Here is a 27191-nt window from a genome sequence, read left to right as displayed (position 1 = left end):
ACCAGAGCTGGGTGTCTTTCTGTTTACCTTGCCTTGATAATGTACACTTTGTCGTGTTCTGTTTTTTTGCTCACTATTTCCTCCGTTAGTGAGGACAAGTATCTCCTGCTCTCAGTGCCTCTGTGAGCTCAGTTTTTGGCCTCTGGTCTCTAGTAAGGTTTTTATGGCTCAAGAATCGGGTGCTATTAATTTGATAGTTGTGTGGCTGTCCAGAGTGGCTAACAAGAGAGAGCCATCTTGGCCCCACCAAATGGAATCACATGACTTACCGAGAGCTGATGTTCGACATTTGCACAGACGAACATGAATGCCTATTCAATGCACAAGTGATATACAGATTGGAAAGGACAGTTATAGAATAAAACAAAAATAAATTGACATTTTTATATCATCCATGGGAAAAAAATATTTTAAATTAGTACAGTACACAATTTATTATACAATCCTTCAGTCAATGTAAAAGCTGTGTATTTATGTTCCATATGTTAATAGACAAGTCCTTATTACAATAGATATTGGCTCCCCACAAAAATGATACTTAAAAATTTCTTCCTAAAGAATATAGTAACTATACCTCTATTCATACCTAAAATATATTTTTACTTATAACCACTGTACTGTATATAGCTCTATTTGCAAATTCTAAATAAAGGTAGACTTCTTAAAATGTTAAAGTAAATAACATTTTGGCACCAAAATAATTTATATTGTATTACACTTGTAGGAGCAGCATCAAAATAAACTTGAGTTAGCTCAGTGCTCCTTGTCTTACAATGATCATTGACCTTCAATAAACACCAAGAATTCTCTTTCGGTTAGTGTTACCAATGTCTTCTCGTGGTGTTCCGTCCTTGCCCCCGTGGAGGGTTCCCCTTCCTATATTTTGTAAAATCCTGACCAAAGTGACTAAGGCTTTTACCCCTCCTACAGTTATGAAACTCCTTTTCCTTGAACACCTTTCTTCACACTCCCACTCCATTTTCATCTTCACCGATGGGTCTGAGTCTACAGACAGTGTAGGCTACTCTGTTGTTTTTCCTGACCACATATGTGTCGTCTGCCTCCAGAGACTAGCATCTTCATGGCAAAAATTTATGGTATTCTCTATGCTCTTTGTCAACTTCTTTCTCTCTGTCAATCCGCCTTTGTTGTTGTTGTCGACTCTCGAAGTGCCATTATGGCACTGGAGTCCTTTAATCCAGTCCATCCGGTGTTAGTTGAAATTCAGCATTGGCCGTTTCTTATCTCCTGTAAATTTAAGAAAGTAGAGTTTTGCTCGGTTCCCAGCCATATTGGTAATTACCTAATTACCTAAGTGTAGTTACAGGATGAGAGCTACGCTCGTGGTGTCCCGTCTACCCTGCACTCTGTCATATAACGCTTTGAAGCTACTGACGGTTTTGGCCTCCACCACCTTTGGTCTTTGGGGTTAGTACATCATTCAGTGTTTGGGATATGGTAGCTGTGTAGTTTGTCATCAGACAAATTCCTCTCCCGCAGATTTAAACAATAGGTCTGTATCTATTTTGTCTCAGAACAAGGGAGAAAGACAGACGGTCCTTTACATCTTGTAAATGGTTTCTCAGGTTTTAGTCCTTGAAGTTGTTCACATTCTTTGTGTATCTAATGTATTTTCGGTATACCTTAGTTATGTTTGGTCTTAACAGACTGGGGGACATGGGTGGAGCCATCTTTTGGTGGAAATGCAACAAGTTTGGCTCTTCACAGGCTGGTTTGTGGTGTGGAATAACAATGTGTCACTGTAGCTCCATTCACAAAGAGGATATTATACATTGGACGATGCATCTCGGCTGCAACCAATAGGTCCATAATCGTCTGTTGATTATCTGAAGTTGGAGAACCTCATATGCCGAGTGGTTTTGTTCGCTCCACTTTCGCCGGTATAGGGCCTTTTGTTCCCAGCTGTGTTCTACAAGTGTCATATCGTAGTTCTCTTCCTTGCCCTCCTAATGAAGGTGTGGCCCCCAACTTCTTGAACATTAAGGCTTTACTAACTGCCCTTTCCATGTGATCTTGGAACATTCAGAGAGAGAAGGAATTATCAGGTGAAAGTGCCAAGCCATTAAGGTATTCTTAGAGGCAGTGTTCCTTCAGGTAAATTCAGGTTTTGTGTCATTAAGCTTCCCGCTCTCCTTTGTTGTCTAGGTTTATTGTCTTTGGTCGTGGTCGATACGCGTTTGGTGTGTATCTATTTCACAATGTCTTTGCTGAGCAAATATGAGATGGCTGCCTTCTGCCAGGGACCGTGTCTTGGTCTGGACCGAAACGTTACTTCCACTCGTTCAGGAAGGTTGGAAACATTTTAGTTAGAAGGAAAAGAAGCGGCTTAAAAGGTTGGCTTTGTCAGCTGCAGCTGTATAGTTGTCAAAGAAAGAAAGGACATAAAGGACTTTGTGCATGACCTTGTCTTTACTTGGATCACCAGTTAGACTATTGTCACAGCTCCGACATGTAAGGCAGTCCTGACGACAATCTACAAACCATCCAGCTTAGACAGTCACATTGTGTTGAGAACTGAAGCTATGCTCCAAGCTGCAACATGTAGACAGGAGACTACCCAACCTCGCTGGTGTCATTGCCTCTGGGAACGTTCCTTTAGCAATCTAAATGTCTACAATTGGCTTGTCTCTACCATAGACTGTAATGTTTTCCTGGTAATCCTTGACAACCAGATGGGATTGCATTATACTTCTGAAGGAATGGACAGACAACTCGTGTAGGACTGCACATTCATCTACATGGGCTAACACCTACATTCTCTGTTGTGCGTGTCATTCAGCAGGCAATACAACCAAAGGGAAGCAGGTAAGTGGACAATCGGTAAGTTTTCCCAGTAGGATTAGAGTCCTTTGGTCCCCTGGCCACAAGCACCAAAACTTTCCTTAATAATAACCGAGACCCAAGGAAGACCAGCTTTCTGTTGCAGCACCAAAGCGTGGTAGTCCAGAGAGAAAATGCCTTTATCCTGGGTTCAGGCCTGGCCTTACAAAGTGACTCCTGCTCTTACACTGTATGAATCTGTACTTACAACACACACAAAAAACAGACAAACATTCATATATACATAAACACAAATACATGCATATAATATACACATGTATGCATATCCATCTATTCGTCCATCCATCTAAGTGTACATACACATAGGCAGTACACAGGAAATTTTCAGTTGTGTATCCTCTTATAAAGACACTATCTTGCTGAAGAGTTCCCGTCTCTTGACTGGAACACAACATTACCAATATTATCTATGTTATTACAGGAACCACATGTTTGTGATGTATTGCCTCACCTTTCTCCCTCATATCACACATCTACATAAATATCTTGGTACTAAACACTGAAAAACTACATATTCATATGAATAAAGTCTTCCACTGGAGAGCAAAAAAATATGATTTTCAAAAACGATAAATTTCAGTAACAGGGTTAAGTTGGAGAAAAGTGAAGATGTTAAATGTGATGCAATCATGTCTCCTCGTACTGACAAGGGAAAACAACCTGGGAATAATGATGTCAACCGACCTAGCGTTTATTAAGGGTTGCCAAGTAAACGCAGCAGCAGCCAGGAAAATGATTGGGTGGATAATGAGGCCTTTAAATCAGATATTCCTCCACAATGTTCCTCTTTTTCAATTATATTATACTTTCCCGCCACATATGCTACTCTTTTTGCTTTCAAAGAAGAAGAGATTTTTGAAACAGGAAATGCAGAGAATATATACGACATGCATGGACATGATAATTGATTGTGACCGTCTACAAGCACTCAGAACGCACTCTCTGGAAATAAGAAAGATGTTACATATGCAAATGTAAAATACCTGATCAGATCCTAAATATGTACAATAAAATGGAGTGAAAGATGTGCTAGGAAATGCAGAATGGGCAGAGTGAAGAATAGATCGAGATGCTGTAGGCACGACTACGCAGCGTGAACTTCATAGGAGGTGGTCAAGACTGAACCTACCAATTATGTGAAATACTGCCGTAACCAAAGTGGAAATTTTAAAGAGGCCATGGACATGATCAGCATATGTAAGGCCTGCAGGCCGCTACCAGGAACTGCTTTACCGATCAATTTATCACCTGAAACATACATATAAATCCCTGACCCCAGTTTGGGTTTGGAGAGAACTCTGGAAACAGAGAAGTGATAAACTTAAGAGGCAAGTTACAGGCACGCTGTGGTGTGTAGAACATGGTATGTATACCAGAAGAATGAAAACAATATAAAATTGTGAAGGCAAGTATTTTTGGTTTCAATGATAGATTAATTAGCTATGTATTTATGCTATACATTTAGTCATCAATGATTCAATTTAAACATTTCATATGACATTTAGTTCAAAGATCTTCCAAATAAGAGCTCTTTTCCCAGCTGGGACTCATAATACATACAAATTCTCACAGGATTTTGTTTTCCTATCTTTATTGAGGAGCTTATTAAGAATGCCTTTGACCCGGAAGCTGTTCTTGTGCCGGAGTATAGAGGAGGAAGAGGTCGGGGAGGAGTCGTGGCTGCCCGCCCTGCTCGCCGCCTCCCACCCAGCCTCCACGCGCTGCTTCAGCCGGATCTGTTCTCAATCACATGAAAAACTTTATTCATATGATCAGGATGCAAATTTAAAGGTTTGTATTGCTCATTCAATTGATGTCCCTTGTTCTACAGTCACTGCATAAACCTACTAATTAATGCCTCTCAATCTATATTAGATAGTATTCTTGAGCCCATTGTAATAAGTTCATCCAATATTCCCAACTCACAGGATGATTAGTCACACACATGGAATTATGGAAAATCATGAGATGCGAGTCAAGGTACTTAATTGCCTGCACTAACACACACTGGTTATAGCGTGATAGTATCTTTCAACACTTTATTCAAGCGTGAATGAAATACTTACAAAGCTCAAAGCATCTCATGCTAGTTGGTCTATAAGAGGTTGGTTATTGATAAGAGGACATTCACCAATATATAGTGTTGAAAAGCGTGTCCCGGCTCTTGTTCACCTAGTTTACATTTAGAGTGGTCATTGTTGGGAGAGTTATTAACTGACATAAGTAACGATATCCAAGTATAATTCAGGCAATTACAATGTCACACTGTCTGGTAGATGTTACGTGCTTCCCGTGCATATAGTTGTCAAATCAAAATATATTACAGATTGTTACGGACTCGAGCCCAGCGTCCGAGCACGGAGCAGTGACGACCGCGCCATCTGTGGGTCAGCTCCCGAAACCCCCTCCAAATGGACGACGCCATCTAGTGAGGACGAGATATACCGGCCACAAGGGCTAGTTTCCCGTCCTAATCAGCTCGTGACGCAGCCGCTGCTGACCTCTGGTGAGGTGGCGCTTAGACAGCAACGCCATCTATGGAGTGGATAGGTGGGCGTTTGTGTCTAAGCCTGTAAGTGAGGTGCCCTAGAGTGTAACTAGTACTGATGACGTGTCTGATTACAGAGTCGATCTGGGACTGCTGTAATGAACGTTGGATCAGTCTACCCAAGGCAGCCGTAGAATCTCCAAGTGTTAGCTGCAGAAGTTGTGAGTCACCCCCCGGATGAACACTGTTGTGTTAGCCTGCCTGTGACGTGGCAGTTGAGGATTTGTCGTACCCGGGGCTGACTCGTGGAAAAGAATAGCCACTGGGGTGTTATGGTGAGGAGAGTGATCTGTGGAATCACACGAGGCTCCTGCCTAGGGCTCGCAACCCTTGTATCGGTCGTGGAGTGGCCTACGCAGCGTAGCTGATTGGAACCTGCCAGCTACAGGCTGGATTTGTGGTTGACGGCCTCCACGACGGTGCACCCAGTGGGATTGTGTTTTGGCTGGCCTGTGGTCGGGATAGACTCGCTAAGAGAATCTAAGGATTCGTCGAGAGGCCACAAGAAGAGAACTAGGGCTACTCGTCTTGAGCACCGTTAAGCAGAACATCCTGTGTCTTCAGAAGAAGACAAGACGTGTACATAAGTGTAGTGATAGCCCCAGCGAGTGACTTTATATATTTATTTATTGGTGGTGGTGAATATATATTTATTTCTGAGCAGTTTTATCCCTTCCCCTTTAATTTACTTGCGTTACGGAGCACACCTCTTGAAAGCCACTACTAGCTTGGGGCCGGATACCCAATCTCTATTAACATCAGAGAAAGAACCCAGTTGCGACCCAAGAGGGCCGTAACACAGATCCAAGCAACAACAGAGGTGATTCAGGAAAAGGGGCCACCACTAGGGCTGGTCCGGGACAAAGGTAACACCAGGACTCACCTGTGTGTGTGTGTGGGGGGGGGGGGGCCAGGACTCACCTGCGTGAGGATGCCCACCAGGAGTTCGTCCACGTTGTGGTCGAAGGCGGCGCTCACCTCAATGAACTTGCACTCATAAGTAACTGCCAGCGTGCGGCCCTCTGTAGGCAAAGTAAGTAATTATCAAAAGAAGGCACCATCTGTAGGCAAAGAGTAAGTCAGTAATTATCAAAAGAAGGCACCATCTGTAGGCAAAGAGTAAGTCAGTAATTATCAAAAGAAGGCACCAAGCCAGGAAGGCTGTGTACCACCAAATGTGCGGGTTAATCAAAGGGCGCTAAATATCACCGAGGATGCCAATATGAGAACAGAAACGCATAAGGCGAACGGTATCAAAAGTATCCGATTCACCAAGAATTCTATCGAGGGACAAATGACCGCGCGGGACGGTCGGGAAGGGACCAACCGGGCTGTGGTGGGTGTGTGGGTCTGCGGGCCGCTCCAAGCAACAGCCTGGTGGACCAAACTCACTAGTCAAGTCTGGCCTCGGGCCGGTCTTTGGGAGTAGAAGAACTCCCAGAACCCCATCAACCAGGTATCAACCAGGTAAGCAAGATACACGCTCGTCCTGAAAGTCCGGACAATCGACAAGGATATGCACAACCGTAAGAGGGACGACGCAGTTTGGATAATAAGGCGCAGGGTGGCGCTCCATTAAGTGCCCGCGAGTTAAACGTGTATGGCCAATACGTAACCTCGCCAGAGCCGTTTCCTACCGCCAGTTACGGTGGTAGGAGGAAGACTACGGAGACACACTACTCTTAAGAGCACACAGTTTGTTACCAGTAACAGAAGACCAACGACCCTGTCAACAGGCAAGGATTGAGGAGTGAATAACTGGATAGAAGTCGGAATAAGGAATACCTTTACGGGAGATGGGACAAGTGCGGATAGCGTCCTTAGCGGCAGCGTCCGCACGCTCATTTAAGGACACGCCAATATGGCTGGAAACCCAGCAAAACTCGACTATCTTAAATCTTCTGGACATAAGGCACAGCCAATATTGAATTTCGACGACCAAATGATGGACTGGATTAAAGGACTCCAGAGCCATGAGGACACTGCGAGAATCAACAAAAACAACAAAGGAAGATTGACAGCGATGAAGTAGTTGACGAAGAGCACATACAATAGCATACAGTTCTGCCGTGAAGATGCTAGTCTCTGGAGGCAGGCGACACATGTGGGTGTGGTCAGGAAAAACAACAGAGTAGCCTACACCGTCTGCAGACTTAGACCCCATCTGTGAAGACGGAAATGGAGCAGGAGTGTTGAGAAAAGTATGCAAGGAAAAGGTGCTTCAGGATTGTAGGAGGGGTAAAAACTTTAGTCACACAGGTCAGGGGTTTACAATAACTAGGAAGGCGGACCCTACACGAGGGCACGGACGGAACGACACGAGGAGAAATATTGGTAACACTAACTGATAGAGAACCTTGCAAGCACGACAACAGTACAGAGAGAGAGTACCTCAACTGACACTATACGTGTCCCTGGCCTCAACTGGTAGTTAACTACCAGTTGAGGCCAGGGACACGTTAACTTGTCCCTGGCCTCAACTGGTAGTTAACTTGTCCCTGGCCTCAACTGGTAGTTAACTTGTCCCTGGCCTCAACTGGTAGTTTACATTACCTGTCACAATCAGGACATGTTGTTCATTACCTGTTGAAGTGACCACCCGGGTCCGTTCCAGATCGGTCTTGTTAGCGACGAGAATGACGGGGGTGTGAGCGAGGTGGCCCAAGGCCCAGACCTGGCCCAGGGCGGTGGCTGCCTGTCTGAAGGTGTCTCTGTCGCTCACACTGTACACCACCAGCCACCCGTCAGCGTGCTCCTGCCGCTGCCACACACACACACAACGGTCAGTGTGGCTCACTGAACCAAATCATTATACTCAGTAATGACATTATTAGTTTGCTTGACATAATCTACACAGACCTTCACAAACATGGAGTTCCCAATTGCCCTCTTTACTGGTCTGAGAAAAACTTGTTATTGTAGATCTTTCCAAACCCCTTAACCCACACACCATTAGTAATGTTGTCAAAGACCAGCTACCAAACTTCCACCTGCATGTCAACCAACTAAAGGTAGAAACGACTTGCTACATTTCATTTGAAATAAATCTTCTAACCAAATACACCTTCAGATACACCATGTAAGTATTGGTAGTAAATGTGAGGGGAAGTTCCTTGGCTTATACACTGACAAGAGACGAGCATGTCTAACACTGCTCGTATACTCTCAAAAATCGTATATCATCTCCCCCACTGTGCTCCTCCCACACTATACTACTCACTAATCTATCCTCATCTAGCAAATGGCATCTGTGCACGAGTTCAACACTACAAACTACCTTAAGGCCAATATCACCCAGCAAAAATCAAATATCAAAATAATGGAAAAACAATGTTTTCAGACTACACTGAGGCTCTCAGTCCCTGAACATGCTACACACACTCGTGTCCTCTTTACACTTGCCAACCCTTAATTCTAATCCTAAATTCTAATGCTGTTTTGAACTACTAGACGGATGTAATAGTACCAATGGTCATCACACTAGGAATAAATGCCTCTTTGATATTCCCAGTCAGATTAAATCACTACAAACACGCGCTGCCAATAAAGGGATCCAATATACCAAACTCCCCTACTAATATAATAAAAAATTGTACAACTTATACTTTATTCAAAAGTAAAACCACGAGGAGTCACAATAACGTGGCTGAAATATGTTGACCAGACCACACACTAGAAAGTGAAGGGACAACGACGTTTCGATCCGTCCTGGACCATTCTCAAGTCGACCATTCTCACAATCGACTTGAGAATGGTCCAGGACGGACCGAAACGTCCTCGTCCCTTCACTTTCTAGCGTGTGGTTTGGTCAACAAAAGTAGAACAATTTCCTCACCTTATTACCCACCTGAGGCTACTAACTCATCTAGTACTTAACTATCTAGAAATACAACTATAAACTATACTACTGGTATAACTTCTTATCGCCACTTTATAGTAATTAGGAGAGCTAAGGTTAAGTTAGGTTAGGATTAGTCTTACATGTTGTTCTGGGTTGTCCAAATTCAATAATACAATAGTGACCTTCCTGGTGGTCCATCACTACATATTGGTACTTCCTGGTGGTCCATCACTACATATTGGTACTTCCTGGTGGTCCATCACTACATATTGGTGCTTCCTGGTGGTCCATCACTACATATTGGTACTTCCTGGTGGTCCATCACTACATATTGGTGCTTCCTGGTGGTCCATCACTACATATTGGTGCTTCCTGGTGGTCCATCACTACATATTGGTGCTTCCTGGTGGTCCATCACTACATATTGGTGCTTCCTGGTGGTCCATCACTACATATTGGTGCTTCCTGGTGGTCCATCACTACATATTGGTGCTTCCTGGTGGTCCATCACTACATATTGGTACTTCCTGGTGGTCCATCACTACATATTGGTACTTCCTGGTAGTCCATCACTACATATTGGTACTTTCTACGAAATAATTACAGTAAGTACTTTCATTTTAGAAGGCTAGGAAGGTACAGTGGGCGTAGCGGACAGTGGGGTTCAGTCCCTGAGCCCATTATGTGTCCTTGTAACCATTACCCACCGCCCACGGGATGGGTATGGTGTCCCCCCCCCCCCATCGCCAAGAGGATGGTATATGGTGACCTGTGGTGACCTAATCAGAGGTCACCACAGGTCACTTGCGCCACTCCACAAACACTGCCGACGTTAGTAAGTCAACAGCGCCATGTGTCAATAGTGACCACACACTCCCTCAGGTGGTATCGCTGAACATGACACCTGTGTCACGCCACACACTGTACCTGTGTCACGCCACACACTGTACCTGTGTCACGCCACACACTGTACCTGTGTCACGCCACACACTGTACCTGTGTCACGCCACACACTGTACCTGTGTCACGCCACACACTGTACCTGTGTCACGCCACACACTGTACCTGTGTCACGCCACACACTGTACCTGTGTCACGCCACACACTGTACCTGTGTCACGCCACACACTGTACCTGTGTCACGCCACACACTGTACCTGTGTCACGCCACACACTGTACCTGTGTCACGCCACACACTGTACCTGTGTCACGCCACACACTGTACCTGTGTCACACCACACACTGTATCTGTGCGAGATGTGACACACTGTACCTGTGCGAGATGTGACACACACTCCCAGCTTCCTCAAACAAGTGGAATACTTGTATCATAAGTGGGCGGGCAACAAGTGGAATACTTGTATCCTAAGTGGGCGGGCAACAAGTGGAATACTTGTATCCTAAGTAGGCGGGCAACAAGTGGAATACTTGTATCCTAAGTGGGCGGGCAACAAGTGGAATACTTGTATCCTAAGTGGGCGGGCAACAAGTGGAATACTTGTATCCTAAGTGGGCGGGCAACAAGTGGAATACTTGTATCCTAAGTGGGCGGGCAACAAGTGGAATACTCTAAAAGAAGAATAATCATCCACAAGTTTAAGGACAGATTGGGACATGAGAATAGTTAAATTATTAGGTAACGTGGAGAAGAGAGGCGAGGCATAAAGGTAGAGATGCCCCACAGACACTTGTGTGACTATAGTGACAGGTATATACTCACAGCGCTGGCCTGTGTCAGGTCATGAAGGGGCAGGAATATAAGCTCGGCTTCTTCTCCCTCCAGCAGCACTGATACACTCCGCTCAGCACCACTCTCGTCCTGACCTGTTGGGAAGGTCACCCGGGGTCATCTGTCACGCTCACACCTCTAGGGGACACACCAGGCCAAAGTGATCAACTCTGTCGACACTTTGTTTTAGCTGACTTAGCTCGAGTTGAAGGAGGTACGAGTGTGCTTGTACCTGATACAGTCACTTGTACGTGTCTTTCCATTCAAGCAAAGTCGCCTAAAACAAAATTCTCATATGGTCTTTCGAATCACATGTAGTACCTTGAGCACTTGATGGTACATTGAAAAGCAGTCAACGCAAACCGGCCACATGTCAACGGAACTTTTGGAAGGTATAGCGGTATACCACAACATGATAAACACAACTATTTTACCATTCCAATATGGTGGGCCAGTTTATGTGATCTATACTGAAGCTTTTAAATAATTTGCAGATCTAACACAATCAAGTTAGTGTGTGGTATGAGGCAAGATATATTCCACAATTCCATTAACCTTGAGGGTCCCGGAAGTAAAGTCGGATTCGTTCTCAACTCGCAATTGGGAATTCTTGATTTGAATTCCGGGCAGGACAGAAATGGACCTATTCACCTAATAGTAAAGAGGTACCCAGGAGTTAGTCAACTTGTTGTGGGGGCTGCATCCTGGGCGGGGTCAGTAATTCCACCTTGGGGGTGATCTCGATATAAGCCTAACATGTGTATATACACTGGCTGCCTGTCCCCCGACACAATCATTTATTTATAAGTTACTGTTACATGACTTGGAAGTGAGTGAGGGAGGTAGAGAGCAACACTCTGACTACCATTTATAATGTGAAGCTCATTATGATGCCAGAATTATCTATTAGAAAGACTGACATGCAGGAAGACCCCAACGTGAAGTTACAGTCACCACAAGACTGTAACACAGGGCACCAGTCCCCCCCCCCCCTGACCCAGCACCAGTCCTCCCCCCTGACCCAGAACCACACCCACGACTACCAGTTACCTACTCTCAGGGGTCACAACTACCACAGTTACCTACTCTCAGGGGTGACTAACTCGTGGCAGCAAGCCTGATACTTGTAGCACCTTGGTACGCTTCACAAGTGACTTAGACAATAACAATATTTAATGATGTCAAAGGTCAACTGGCGGGATGAGCCAAAGGTGATTCCAGAGTTACCCACAACCTTCTATAATTATGATAACACAATCACACAAAGTTATGGTGACACAGATCATGCTGGAGCACAGTTTAACTATAAATGTGTTCATGTCCAGCTACCGAACCCCAAAGCAAAGAAATAGCAAAATTTTAGAATTGAAGTTCATTCGTGTATAAAAGTTTTCTTTAATCCTGTTTATCTGACACCTTTAAATTGGTTGTGGAGTCTCGTAGTGCGGCTTAAGTTGTCCTGAGAAACTCTAGATGCTGTGTACGCCTGTTATAAGGAAAGTTACTTTACAACAGAAGATATTTCAGACGGGCTACACACGATGATAACACAGGTGAGAGCTGACGAGGGCCAACAACCTCGCCACTCTCAAGAGAAGGCAGAGCATAACAGCCATCAACCTGTTGACATATTCCCGCGCCCACATAATGAGATGTGGAAGCCACATTAGGTAGGGTGGTATGTGGTGCCCGAGACCCCGAGAGTGCAAGGGACACACAACTCTCATTCCTCAACCCTTACCAATGGCTCTGGCAGGAACAAATATATGTTGTATGAGAATAAGCGTTCCCTTTTCCCAGGATTTCCCTGATTTCACAGCAAGGCAAACTCGTCTTGCATATTTACAGCGTTGCGGAAAGTGGCTACATCAGCAGATTGCAAGGATTGCAAGGCAGGATTGAGAATGTGTAGTAAATGCCACAAAGGAAGGCAGCACACAGCTCTCTGCAATCAGAATGATACGATTAATAGTCCGTCAACTACTGGCAGTTTTTTGTAAAGTAACTGCAAAGACTGACAATGTAAACACCAGTTTGGGCTGCACTGACTGCATTAGCCACACCCACACACTGTGACGTCCACCAGCCAACACCTGAGAGCCCATCTTGACCAACACTCACAGACAACATTTATCTTACAGAAGTTGGTGGATAATCTACAGCTTTAACACATTTCACGCAATATGATGAGCAAGGAGGAGGATCCAGCGGTAGTGTTAGATAAGCTACTATCATGTATGCTCGGAACAGGTCTCAGCACCACTGTGGACGAGCTTAAAGCCAAGGAAATAAGAGGCTGAGAAGCACATCGATTCCGGTCAACTTACTCACGTGGAAAAGTTTATTACAAGTGATCTGTATAACCGACTAATCCCGGTTATAAATGATAAATTCTCCATGACCCACCATACCCGTACACCACGACCCACCATACCCGTACACCACGACCCACCATACCCGTACACCACGACCCACCATACCCGTACACCACGACCCACCATACCCGTACACCACGACCCACCATACCCGTACACCACGACCCACCATACCCGTACACCACGACCCACCATACCCGTACACCACGACCCACCATACCCGTACACCACGACCCACCATACCCGTACACCACGACCCACCATACCCGTACACCACGACCCACCATACCCATACACCACGACCCACCATACCCATACACCATGTCCCGGGTATAGTGAACGAAGGTATGAAGTTTGTTGTCTTAACCGACCGCTTTCCTCATAATGCACAGGTTAATGCTATCACGAATGTGGCTGCTGTTGTCACCAGTCACGCCCCAAGTCTCCCCATTAATGTGGCTGTAAAGACACAAGGTTGTCAGGTTGTCAAGGTTGTAAGGTAACGTGGTGGTAGTAGAGGTCGGGGAGCACCATTGCCAACACGGTGCCAGCGGCGCTAAAAAATAACCGCAGAGTTGACTGCCATCTCTGAGGGCACCAGACTCGTCCACTACCTACATGCAACTTTATAGAAGCTTAACATCACCTAAACTATTGTATGGGCAGACAAAACCGCACTACAGTGGGCAGGGAATCAAATGTTCAACATCTTGCATAAAGAACAAAGTCGCAAAAAATTAACGCATTGAAGAAAGGGTTATCAACATATTCCCACTAAAGAGAACCCTGCAGATCTTCTGTCAATGTTTTAAAAGGTGAAGTGTTCAAACATTTAGAAGGCAACACCTGGACAGCTGGCCCAAAATGGCTTACTGACGAGACCAAATGGTCTCTACAGAAAGTAGAAGTCGTCTGTGAAGGTGCTGTAGCTATGGCAGCCCATAAGAGTCCAAGAAAGTCATAGCTCCTACACCTTGCTCATCCATGGATAAGTTACTCAGGAGAACAGCCCAAGTGTTAGAATTCTTTCAGTGAGAACAGAAAGGAAACCCCATTACACCCCACTAAGGACTGGATAAACCAGAGCCTTTTCAGATGAATTGAAGTTTTTAGGAACGGACCACAAAGGGACAACCTCAAAGCCTCCTAAATTAGTCATCAGAGATTTGGGCATCATAAAGGCTGAAGATGAACTTTTACGATGTTGGGGATATAGAACGCCGACCTCCCAACATCAGTCATCTATTCAGACTAATTATGGTGGTAGTGCATCCACACCAGCCATTACCTACAGACATAAACTTCTCTACACAGTCAGACAGTTCTACTGCAGTAGTGAGGGAACCTTATATATTCAGGGCCTTTATTTTCCAGTGTGTGGTTTGGTCATCTTACATTATCCTCCTTGGTACAGCTCTGTGGTCTTCATTGTCACTGTTTACAAAGACAAAAATACAGTGTCCATCTCATTCTGCGTGAAGACCAGGTCTTCAACCATTCTGCGTGAAGACCAGGTCTTCAACCATTCTGCGTGAAGACCAGGTCTTCAACCATTCTGCGTGAAGACCAGGTCTTCAACCATTCTGCGTGAAGACCAGGTCTTCAACCATTCTGCGTGAAGACCAGGTCTTCAACCATTCTGCGTGAAGACCAGGTCTTCAACCATTCTGCGTGAAGACCATGCAGGTCTTACAATAAATATTGGTTTTGTTTACATAGAGCTAAACAACATTAAGCACACGCTGATCACGTACGTATATTTTAAGGGTCTCTCAGTAAATGATTAAAACAATTAGAACTACTCAAAAATGTTTGTAAACGAGTGTGTTAATTTATGTAAATTAGCAGACTGGAGACACCAGACTCTCAAAGCCACTCAACAGTAATTAGGAAGAAAAATATCAGCAAAATGGCATTCCCTCGGGGGGGGGGGAGGGGGGGGAGAGGGGGGGGAGAGAGAAATAGAGAAGAGCAAACGAGAGAAAAAGAGCGAGTGAGAGAGAGAAGGGCAAGAGAGAGAAGAGAAAGAGAAGAGAAAGAGAGAAGAGAAAGAGAGAAGAGAAAGAGAGAAGAGAAAGAGAGAAGAGAAAGAGAGAAGAGAAAGAGAGAAGAGAAAGAGAGAAGAGAAAGAGAGAAGAGAGAGAAGAGAAAGAGAGAAGAGAAAGAGAGAAGAGAAAGAGAGAAGAGAGAAGAGAAGAGAGAAGAGAAAGAGAGAAGAGAAAGAGAGAAGAGAAAGAGAGAAGAGCAAGAGAGAAGAGCAAGAGAGAAGAGCAAGAGAGAAGAGCAAGAGAGAGAAGAGCAAGAGAGAGAAGAGCAAGAGAGAGAAGAGCAAGAGAGAGAAGAGCAAGAGAGAGAAGAGCAAGAGAGAGAAAAGCAAGAGAGAGAAGAGCAAGAGAGAGAAGAGCAAGAGAGAGAAGAGCAAGAGAGAGAAGAGCAAGAGAAGAGCAAGAGCAAAAGCAAAAGAGCGAGAGAGAGAGAGAGAGAGAGAGAGAGAGAGAGAGAGAGAGAGAGAGAGAGAGAGAGAGAGCGAGCGAGCCTCCACCACACATCAGAGACGGAGCCAGACTTCTCGACTTGCTTTACATATTTACATATTTACGGAACATGGAGAGGGAAAGCGAGAGATCATCAGAGGAAAGCGCAAAGCCATTACGCCTATATAGCACATGGAAGTGGTCAGGATAAGATTTGGGATAGGACGGTGGGCGGGAGGGAGGAAAGGTGCCCAACCTCTTGGACGGTCGGGGATTGAACGCCGAACCTGCATGAAGTGAGACCGTCGAGCCCAAGTGGTTGGAGAGGGAACATGGTAATAAAGATGACATTTGAGCATATGTGTAGAGGTGTGTAGGGAGATGGGAGAGGCCACTGTACACACCTCCGTAATGCGTGTGTCAATACTGCCTCACTATAAACACATTAAAGATGCCCGCTGCTGCCATTACCCTCCTCTCTACACACAATACAATTGCTAAATAAACTCACGATAAAACCAATATGATGCAGCTTCCATTACCAGAGCGTCCGGGAAAATGTCCAGGAGTCAAATGAGAGCCTCTTAAGGCCTCCTGCCCAGTCGGCCAATATTTTTACTCCAATATTTAATGGATATCCAATACGGCTCCGTCTGAGGACAGTCATCACGGTGTCAAAGGGACGCTACATAAAATGTGAAATACAAAAGCAATGAGTGTAAGAGATAATGTGAGGTGTAGGTAAAGTTATTATGTTGAAGCGCTGTGATGGAGCCAACAGCTGGTGCTGTCGCCATGGTAACTGTACGGGGGGGGGAGGGAGGGAGAGAGAGTGGGTGGGGGAAGGAGTGGGAGAGAGAGAGGGGGGGGGGGAAGGGAAAGAGTAGGGGGGGGGGGAGAGAGAGAGAGGAGAACAACAACAGAGTGAGAGTAAGGGAGATAGGTTCTCCTAGTACAGTTGGCTTCGTTCTCGACTCACAATCACGGATTCCGGGGGGGGGGGAAGGGGGCAGAATTGGGTGGAACGTCGTTCCCTTACAAGTAATGGTTTTGTTCAGTTGCCAGTAAAGAGGAAGCCGTAACGTTGGCAACAGTTAATGGGGTGGATGTGGTGCAAGGTCAGCTAGACCCACCTTGGGGGACCTCGACACACGCCTCCCCCTCCCCACCCTGCACACCGCTCCCCTACTCCCCATTCTTAGTGGTCTCCTAAGTGGACATAAAGGCAGCATTAATAATGATCCTGGTCAAGAGTGGCAGAGGTGTAGGCCGGGACTCACATCACCCACAAGGATGTAACATTCATCACCAGTCCAATCTCTCTCTCCCTCTCTCAACAATATATTACTTTATAAACGTAATCGAGACTGTTGATATCAATAGTTAATATTTTGTTCTACACACTGTAGCAAGACTCGATAGTGTTCTACACACTGTAGCAAGACTCGATAGTGTTCTACACACTGTAGCAAGACTCGATAGTGTTCTACACACTGTAGCAAGACTCGATAGTGTTCTACACACTGTAGCAAGACTCGATAGTGTTCTACACACCCCAAAACACCACACTAGAACATTGTTACAACGTACTATATTGGTTGTTATAACTTGTTAGGTGTTAAAAACTTATTCAAAAGTTGTAACAACGTGGTAGTTTGTGTGAGGGAAATACCGAGATTAATGAATGAGAATTACTTAGGACCAAAGATATGCAACTAAATGATTACTGTAACTTATTTATGTAAAGGTAACATAATTATATATGGATGTATTAATCTCATAAAGCATGCTAACTGGACAATCTATGCTTTAAAATAATAACTTGTACTGAATTGAGAACCGGAGCCTATCTCACAGTAGCCAGAGGGTGTATCTCTTGAAACAAATCCACAAGGGCCGTGACGAGGATTCGAACCTACGTCCGGAAGCATCCCAGACGTAGGTTCGAATCCTCGTCACGGCCCTTGTGGATTTGTTCATTTGATGCATCACGCTATTGTGATTTCTGTGTGTGATGTCTCTCTTGCTTAAACCAGACTCTGTATTTTAATGAAAATAAGGCAGTTTGATGTTAAGTTCCTAGCAGCCATTGCTGTAGGATGGATACTTGTAGCAATGTTAAGAATTAAATGATGGTGCAAGCGTGGCAAGTCTCTGGGTACATGAGTTCACTCTCACTACTCTTAATATGAGTTCTTATGGACGAATTCTAGCTTAGATTATAGATCAGGGACTCCCCCAATATCTAGGGAGTGATTACTGGTGATTATGTAAACAGTTTGTGCGGTAGTGTCTACTAAAACTGTCGTCAAACACTGCACATGTGAGCCGCCCCCGATGTCAACAAGGCGTGATCAGGTACTGGACGTTACTGCCCCAATGGTGTCTGCTGGTGGCGCCCCTACCCTATAGTGAAGGTGCTGGCAATGATTATAAAATGATTATTTTCATTGTTTAGACTGATTATTGTGATAAAGTTATATCACAAGAAAAACACCTAGTAGATTTAAAGATTACCGATAGTACAATTGTCCTTTATTAAGGATTTTGAAAATATGTCTGTGGAAACTATTACTTGGTTCCAATAATGTTTTTGATTATAAGGAAGCTTCTAGATTCTTGATATTACATGTACAATGGTACATGCATTGAGCTCAATAGTGTATTCGACCAAATGGTCATGAAGGCTGCTAATGTAGATACCGATGATTCCTAAAGCATCAGTAGATATGATTCCGAGGTAAATTATAGATATGATCCGGAAACATTACATTCCTTAGAGAATAATATGGATATGGCGAGTGGCCACAGTTTCGTCACGTGTTTGAGAGGCATGCAGTCCTGGGTAGGTCATATTGTGAAAGACTTGGCAACAACGAGCGAACGACCCGATTGTCATAGACACGTCACAGGGTGTTGCGATATATAATAAGAAGCAACAGAAACACAAGTATCGTCCTTCAGCTGTATCTTGGCGCCACTTACACTACACTGAGCACCTCTCGTCACTGCCACACAGTGAGCGTCAACGCTGGAGTAAACAGACAAGGCTCCTACCTGGTCTGGGGATGTGTCTGTGAAGGCAGAGTAAAGTGTGTCGTTGCACAGAGACGCACGACCAGGTCGCTCAGGTTGTGGAGCAGCTTGTGCACAGCAAAATCAAGAATATGAAGAAGGTTATGAAAGTGTGAGAACAGGTCACAACCCACAACAATGAGTACAAGCTGGAGAAATTTTCATCTAGGAGTATTAGAGGGAAGCTCTTGTCTGAAAAAGAAAGAGTTGTGGTTGAGTGGAATGGGCTGCCAGCTATTCCTGTTGAGATACACACTTTACACAATTTCAAGAATAGATGGGAAGAGTTAGATATGGGTGAGAGGGAAGGGATTCATATAGGAGCCAACAATCAATTAGTATGTCATATATGCACTTATTAAGTAAGCCAATATTGACTAAGCAAGTGCGAGAACGGGTTGAGGAGCCGCCTAGCATGGGTCACGAGGCCTTACATGCCGTCATGAGTCAGCAGGTGACCTGACCTAACACACAAAGCAGTTGAGTGACACTCCAAACAGTTTCAAGATGTGGTACGATAAGACCAAGTGGGGTGGGAGCTGCTACATCCCCATCAGCAACTGAAAGACGGGGGCCAGGGACTGAAGGTCCCTACAGTCCGTGCCACCGTCCCTAGGACCGACTAAGGAAGCACTAACACCCCGCCAACAACGCACCTCTCACCAATAATTGTTTTCCGTCCACCTTCAAATAGAACCAGACGCTCCAGTTCAAATTAATGGATTGGATATCCAACTATTTCATGAATTCACCTCTGCAATGTGGCTTGCTTTTTTGCTTGCTTTCCTCCTTGTATGTGCCGGGAGCGAGCTCCAGCTCCCGGTCTCCACCTTTAAGCTAAATTACTAACAAATAACATGCCAATCAAAAACGATTGTGTTAGGAACATACTATTACTAACCACTTTCTTCATTACAAGAAAATGGGTTTCAATGGCTTCTTAAGAGAAAATGGGAGGTTTGCAACGTCCACTGAATATTTATTTATATACGGATCGCGTATCTTTACGCATACATTTATACACGTATCTTTAAAACACCAGCCTGGAAACCCAATATAAAACAAATATTCTCCAGGATTGAATTTAACTGCAACACAAACAAACCCAAAGTCAAGTTCCTTAAGTCAAAATGACGAAGAGCTCCTGGAGGAGTCTAGAGCTGGTCAGGAAGGAGGCGCCCCGCCATTGTTGTGTGCGCGTGTTGCTGCAGCTCTCCGCACCAGGCGCCCACCTGTACATCTCATACACATACCTGGGGAGTCGTCGTGGGCGTGACATACCTGGAGAGTCGTCGTGGGCGTGACACACATACCTGGGGAGTCGTCGTGGGCGTGACACACATACCTGGGGAGTCGTCGTAGGCGCACATGTACTCAGAAGACATGAACTGAGTGATGAGGGCAGACTTGCCTACACCAGCAGACCCAAGCATCACCACCCGGTGCTGTGGGGCGGGTGTGGGCGTGGCTGCCTTGCTGCGCCCTGGCGTCGAAGGCCCTGAACCCACGCTGTGGGCGGACAAGTAGTGTGTGGGCGGACGGTAATGTGTTACTGGATAGGCAGGAGGTAATCGCCTCCACTGGTGTTCTGAAAGTTAAATTACTTTCCAGGGGATTTTATGAGATGAATTGTTCTCCATGGTCGTGTTCTGTGATGATTGTCTCCAGTGGGATCAAGGATGTTTTGTGTGATGAATTTGTCGCCAGGGATGTTTCGTGTGTTGAAGTTATCTCATGGTAAGATTTTGATGAATTAGTCTCCACAAGGGTTTTGTGTGATGAATTATTTTCAAAGAGTAAAAATGTTATGAGATGAATTAGTCTCCAGGAGTGTTGTGTAATGAATTAGTCTCCAGCGTGATTTTATGAAATGGGTTGATCTCCATGAATGTTTTACGTGATGAATCCTCCAGGAGGATTTTAAGAGGTGAATTGGTCTCCGCGGTTGGTGTGTGACGAATAACTACATTAGTCACTGCAGGTCATACAGGTTCAGGGTGTCACTGCAAGTCATATATACATTACTCAACACTCAATAATTAAAATAATTTTCTTAAATTTAAATCAAAATCTACTGTTTGATTGTATGTGAGGTTTAGGGTGAAAGGCTTACCTGGGCCTCCTGTCCTTGCTGCAGGAGGAGACGGTGGAGGTGACGGAGGTGTTGGAGACGGAGCGTCTGGGACGGAACGAGTCGCCCCTGTTGACCACGCCCCCGCGGGAGGTGATGCTGAACTGACGGAGGCGACACACGCCAGTCTGGAGGAGGACCAGGAGGGTGATACATGGTTATGACTTAGCCTTCCCGCCACCTGCAGCAATGGTTTCTGTTGTGAAGCATGCCCTTCTTCATGCCCACCCACCTACGTCACTCCTACATGCTTCTGTTGTGAAGCATGCCCTTCATGCCCACCCACCTACGTCACTCCTACATGCTTCTGTTGTGAAGCATGCCCTTCATGCCCAGCCAATTTCTTAGGTTTCATAACAGTCCAAAATTATAACTGGGAAATATTTTTACTTTACTGCGCTCAGGGGCTCTACTGTGAGCCATGTTACCTATTTCATTTTGTAATGGTTTATGTAAATAACTTGAGTTCATTGTTATGAGTTGAGAGGTACACCACCACCGTATTGGTCAGATGTTTATACTCCTTCCTGTATCCCTTATGATTATACCTCAGTTGTCTCTCCTGTGTCTCCATCCAACACTAGTAATACCCCACCACCCAGGGTCGTTCCCCACCAATCACTCTCACTGTCCGTCCGTCTCTCTCTCTCTGCTAAGGCAGTACTCACGGTGGAGTCAGCGCTGCTGTTCCTCCTCCTCCTGGGAAGGTCGGCGACGAAGGAATCATGAGTCCCGCAGGTTGATAAACTGCCGGGGGAAACATGGCCCGGCCTGGTGGCTGTCATGGTCTTGTCGGCCATGGCCGGTGTGGAGGGCCGGCTGGGAAGGTCGCTGCAGTGGTCGAGTAAGGGGCTGGTCGACGCCGGCTCCTGTTCAGACTCGTCAAAGCTGCTCGCGATGCTGACTTCTCCACTACCGCCATCTTCTCCCCCTTGGTAGCGCTGACTGGCCTCGCTCAGGTACCTGTAGGGGCATACGGCACGCATAGACGCAATAAAGCACCTAAATTATTGGGATCGTCTCAAAGCCCTCCAAATGTACTCACTAGAAAGAAGACGAGAGAGATATCAAATAATATACACCTGGAAGATACTGGAGGGCCAAGTACCAAATCTACACAGTAAAATAACAACGTACTGGAGTGAACGACATGGAAGAAAATGTAGAATAGAACCAATGAAGAGCAGAGGTGCCATAGGCACAATCAGAGAACACTGTATAAACATCAGAGGTCCGCGGTTGTTCAACGTCCTCCCAGCAAGCATAAGAAATATTGCCGGAACAACCGTGGACATTTTCAAGAGGAAACTAGATTTATTCCTCCAAGGAGTGCCGGACCAACCGGGCTGTGGTGGGTATGTGGGCCTGCGGGCCGCTCCAAGCAACAGCCTGGTGGACCAAACTCTCACAAGTCGAGCCTGGCCTCGGGCCGGGCTTGGGGAGTAGAAGAACTCCCAGAACCCCATCAACCAGGTATCAACCAGGTAACCAGGCAGGTGTGGGGTTCAGGTACCTGTAGTGAGAGATTCCACACCCGCACTCCCGTCACCACCCATATCACACTCCCCCATCTTCACACATCATACATTCTGGCGCTGAAGGAATTGGTTACACAAAGAAACCCACTGAAGAAGAAGAATTACAGACGTGGGGACTACAACAGGATGAGGGGCTTCATGCAGGAAATCCAATGGAAAAATAAATGGAAGGGAGAAGAACAAATGAGATGATGGAATTCACTGCTGGGAATGTGCCGAAGCAGCAGAACAGTTCATACCACTCAAAGAGGAGGTGGATGACAAAAATAAAGTTAATCCCTGGTTAAATAGGAGACGCAGGAACGTTAAAGAAAAACAAAATCCTGGAAAAAGTACAGAGAAATGGGAAGAGACAATAGTGAGGCACTAAAGAGAACAAGGAAGGAATACACCCGAATTCGGAGGAATTGAGGAAACAAGAGGGAGCTCTCACATAATGATAAGCAGGTACGTGAGGAACTCAAAGAAAGGTTTTTAGGAGGCCTTTACATTAGAACCAGTGTGGAGACAAGGCTGCAAGATGAAGGGCTGGAGGAAATACTGGATGGCATTTCACCTCTCCACTGTGGAAGAGGTGACAAAAATCCTGCGGGAACTAGATGTGGTAAAATGAATGGGGCCAGACCTAATCTCAACATGGCTGCTGAAGACGGTGATATAGGTACTGTTAACCGTTGTCTAAAAGTGTCTTAAACAAGATACCATCAGCTGCATGTGGGACGCTGCCAAATATAACAACACCGTTTAGAAACTGACTCGGGACTCCTTCAAAGTAATCTACACATTTCTTAGACTAATACTAGAATGCGCAGCACTGGCATGAAATCTGCACCTTGTGAAGCATAAAGGCCAAAATTTTAAGGTACAAAGATTAGCAACAAAGTTGATGCCAGAGATAAGGTGGTTAAGCTATGAACACAGGTTAATAGAACTAGATCTCACAACCCTTGAGGAGAGAAGGAACAGAGAGGATATGATCACAACTTACATAATACAGAGGGGAATGGCCACTGCTTCGCAAAGCGGGGATGTTTCTGATGGGGGAGAAAGGAACATTTGCGCAGCGCGTCCCGCGGCGTTGCGCGGGCAGTCTGGGGCCGTATAAATACGGGGGCACAGAGGGGCTCTGCCCTCACTCCGCCTGCCCCCGCCGCTGCCCTCGCAAAGCCCTCCCACCTCCCCTTTGCAAGCGGCTGTCTTTGTACCCCCGTCATGCTTTGCACAGTTGTCCCCTTTTCTCCCCACTGCATGTGGGAAGGGGGGTGCAGCGCCGGTCCCCAAGTGTCCCGCTGTCCGCAGCTAATACTTTGCCCAGTCTAGGTGCTAGTAAGCCCTACTTGTAGTCACACCCCCTTCTCCTTATTCATTAGGTCTTTTACGGCCTCTTGGCCGGGTACATTACGTGTTATGTGGTCTCTCACTTATTAGTTATTCTTTGTGTCCTGCCTGTTATATCCTAGTGTTATATAATTACTACACATTTGCACTCGGCCTTAATTCTAGTACCAGTTAACCTTTAGGTTTCTGCAGAATTAGTTTCCATGTCACTATAGGCTAAGGTCTCATACTTACTACGGGTGTACCTTTTAAGTTAAATCTAGTCCTCGGACTTGGAATTGTTACTGTTAATTCTTACTTTATATATTTACTTTATATATTTTAATATAAACTTTATATATTTACTTACTTTATATATTTGAAACTTTATATATTTACATGTTCAATATTAAGTTTAATATAATATAAACTTTGTTTATATGTCTATAATATAAACCGTGTTTAATATAAACTTTATATATTTACTTACTTTATATATTTGAAACTTTATATATTTACATGTTCTGCAGAATTTAATCTTCAATAAATTTAAAGCCCCATACTGCCAGTATCTTTCTCCCCCTGATCAGAAAATAGATGTGATGGACAAGGACAGCCTCTTGAGACTGGGAGAAAGCAGGACAAGCGGACACGTACAGGTGGAAGCTGGAAAGGGGCGAGTACCATGCACCCTCCGCGGACAGCTAGTGGTTCTGGCAGCCCTCGGGGAGCCGTTAAGAGTTCCTGTGGTTCTTGGGTGACACAGGAGGGAAAGTGTTGACTCAAGTGAAGGCCTCAGCACGGACTCTGAAGCTGTGCGAGGACCACCAACCCGTCCTCCTAACAGTGCAGTGCTTTTTGACATACACTCTACCTAAGGCCAAACCTCGTCGTACTAGAAAAGGGTAGCGGCTCGCAAAATTGACATACTGTCCCATTTTCTGTTTAAGGGTCCTCTGGTAGGTTAGGATAAAGACACTTTAGAACGACAGTTTCTCGACGCTGGGAAACCTTAGGAGGACGGACTCCACAATGATATATCCAACCTGGAGACACTGAGAAAAGTCATCACTCAGGATACAGCTGCAGGCACAGGGAGGGAAGATGTGAGGTAACTACATAAACACTATACTGTATCCTCAGATTTAAAATAATGATGAATGTATCAAGACAATTATCGGACATGGCACAGGATGTTTAGGTTGGCTGCGTGATTGACACGCCATGCAGCCTGTTATTGCACACACTCACCTGGCGAGGTCTGGAGGGCGTATTGGACCAGCAATTGAAGAGGACCTCTGTCTGGGGAGACGGAGGTGGAGGTCAGAGTGAGGGTCGTGTGTGGACGGCACTGTCAGCAGTGATGACCTCCTCCTTAACCCCCGCTGCTCCGCCCACATGTCGTACCGGAAGTGTCTGCCGCCCACGCTACGAGGTGACACAGGAGAGGGCGTGGAGCGACCCATGGGTGAGGTGGGCTCACGGCAGAATGGAGAGGAGGGTGTGCGTCCCAATGGGGAGGTGGGCGTGCGACTGAGCGGCGTGGTGGGCGTGCGGCAGAGAGGTGGGGTTGTGCGGGGAAGTGGGGAGGAGGGTGCCTGGCGCCCCTGGGAGGCATACCTCTGGCGGGAGTGTGAGCGTGGGCGTGGGGGCAGGGTGGGGCTTGGTGAGAGGGCGGGCGTGGGCTGTGTGGAGTGGCTACTCTCACTGCTTGGGTTGTCTGAGGTAACGGTTAGTCTCAGTGTGACCACACTATGCCGCCGGGGACGACTAGACGACATCTCTTCTGCCACCCCTGCCTTATATAGGGGGGCCTCGCCCCCTGCCGTATGACGAGGGCCCACACAAGGTGAATGTTGGGATAGGCAGCAGATTTCAGCAGGGAGGGGGCCACGGAGTGCCAACAGGTGGACCCTGAGGTGCCAGCAGCAGGGAGGGGGCCACGGTGCACCCTTACCGAGGGTAGGCTGGTTTAATAGCAGTGATGCAAGCAACAGTCACTGGAGGAGACGCAGCCAGTGTTGGACAGCGTGAGGTTGGCGAGTCATCAAGGGCCGCTCCTCTAAGACCGAGCCTCCAACACTACCAAGGTCCTCCTCGATGTCTCCTTACTATCTCTTGTGCTTCTCTGCGCTCCTCTACATGAGGTGTTGGGAAGGGCGGTAATGGTTCAAGCTTGTGGCGGGGCACCGTTCCCTCGCCAACCTGTCCTTTTTTTTTTTTTTTTTTTTTTTTTTTTACCAAGAACGTCACATTTCGCTCGTTTGCGTTACACAAGGCCAAAAATTGTCGTACTAGAAAATGGAAGCGGGTTGCGAAAGTGACGTACACTCCCGTTTTCTGTTTTGGGTCCTGTGGTAGGTTAGGAGAGGACACTTACATTGACCGTTTTCTTGACGCTGGGACCCCCGAGGAAGACGGGGTGCTCTCATGCCGTGTCCATCACACTGTGGCTGAGAATGAAGAAGTGGGCACTACACACGACCAGTGTAGTGTAGTGTCCATACGCTAGTGTCGCGGCCAGGTCCACATCACTCCTCACACTGCAGCCCACACGGTCTCTGTATGGGGGATGTAATGCCACCCCGACACCATGTGAGGAGGCGCTATAGTCACGCGTCGTGGGCACGATATGGTAGGGTGTAACACGATGGGTAATATGGTGAAGAAAGTGAACAGGTGCCGGATGATAACGGTATTAAGGGAAGGCGGGGTAGTGGGTGTGGTAGGGTCGGTGTGTGGCAGGGTGGGCGTGTGGTGGGTGTGGCAGGGTGGGCGTGTGGTGGGTGTGGCAGGGTGGGCGTGTGGTGGGTGTGGCAGGGTGGGCGTGTGGTGGGTGTGGCAGGGTAGGCGTGTGGTGGGTGTGGCAGGGTAGGCGTGTGGTGGGTGTGGCAGGGTAGGCGTGTGGTGGGTGTGGCAGGGTGGGCGTGTGGTGGGTGTGGCAAGGTGGGCCACACTACACACCTCACCACATAACTGTTCGCTCTGTAAAAATAGAGAAACATTGTATTTAAAATATTAGACAAACAGATGTATGCCATAAACATGTAATGTTTTATACTATATGATCTCAAACACACGATTCACATACCAGAACAAAGGTTCCACACAATAACTCTATACACTATTGTGTATTATCCCATTGTCACATAACACGAGACCAGAGATGGGCCACACAACACGCTGGGGGCCAGAGATGGGCCACACAACACACTGGGGGCCAGAGATGGGCCACACAACACACTGGGGCCAGAGATGGACCACACAACACACTGGGGGCCAGAGATGGACCACACGACA

The 27191-nt window shown here is 46.2% G+C and overlaps 1 protein-coding gene across 3 annotated transcripts in view; it reads right to left on the bottom strand.

The window, feature by feature from the left end:
• Positions 1-370: 370 nt before the first annotated feature.
• LOC123753927 (uncharacterized) overlaps positions 371-27191 on the bottom strand; it is a 39189-nt gene continuing 12368 nt past the window's right edge. For all 3 annotated transcript variants that reach the window (XM_069306379.1, XM_069306372.1, XM_069306386.1), the window contains exons 2-9: positions 25143-26876; positions 21705-21999; positions 21019-21164; positions 20251-20414; positions 10973-11076; positions 7994-8171; positions 6332-6432; positions 371-4598 (exon numbers count right to left, since the gene is read on the bottom strand). In XM_069306379.1, the coding sequence (XP_069162480.1) occupies positions 4410-4598; positions 6332-6432; positions 7994-8171; positions 10973-11076; positions 20251-20414; positions 21019-21164; positions 21705-21999; positions 25143-25672 (1707 nt within the window). In that variant the 5' untranslated portion in view covers positions 25673-26876 and the 3' untranslated portion in view covers positions 371-4409. The remainder of the gene's footprint in view (positions 4599-6331; positions 6433-7993; positions 8172-10972; positions 11077-20250; positions 20415-21018; positions 21165-21704; positions 22000-25142; positions 26877-27191) is intronic.

The sequence above is a fragment of the Procambarus clarkii genome, chromosome 6 (assembly GCF_040958095.1).
Source record: "Procambarus clarkii isolate CNS0578487 chromosome 6, FALCON_Pclarkii_2.0, whole genome shotgun sequence".
Classification (NCBI taxonomy): Eukaryota; Metazoa; Arthropoda; class Malacostraca; order Decapoda; family Cambaridae; genus Procambarus; species Procambarus clarkii.
This window is presented reverse-complemented; position numbering and strand designations above follow the sequence as displayed.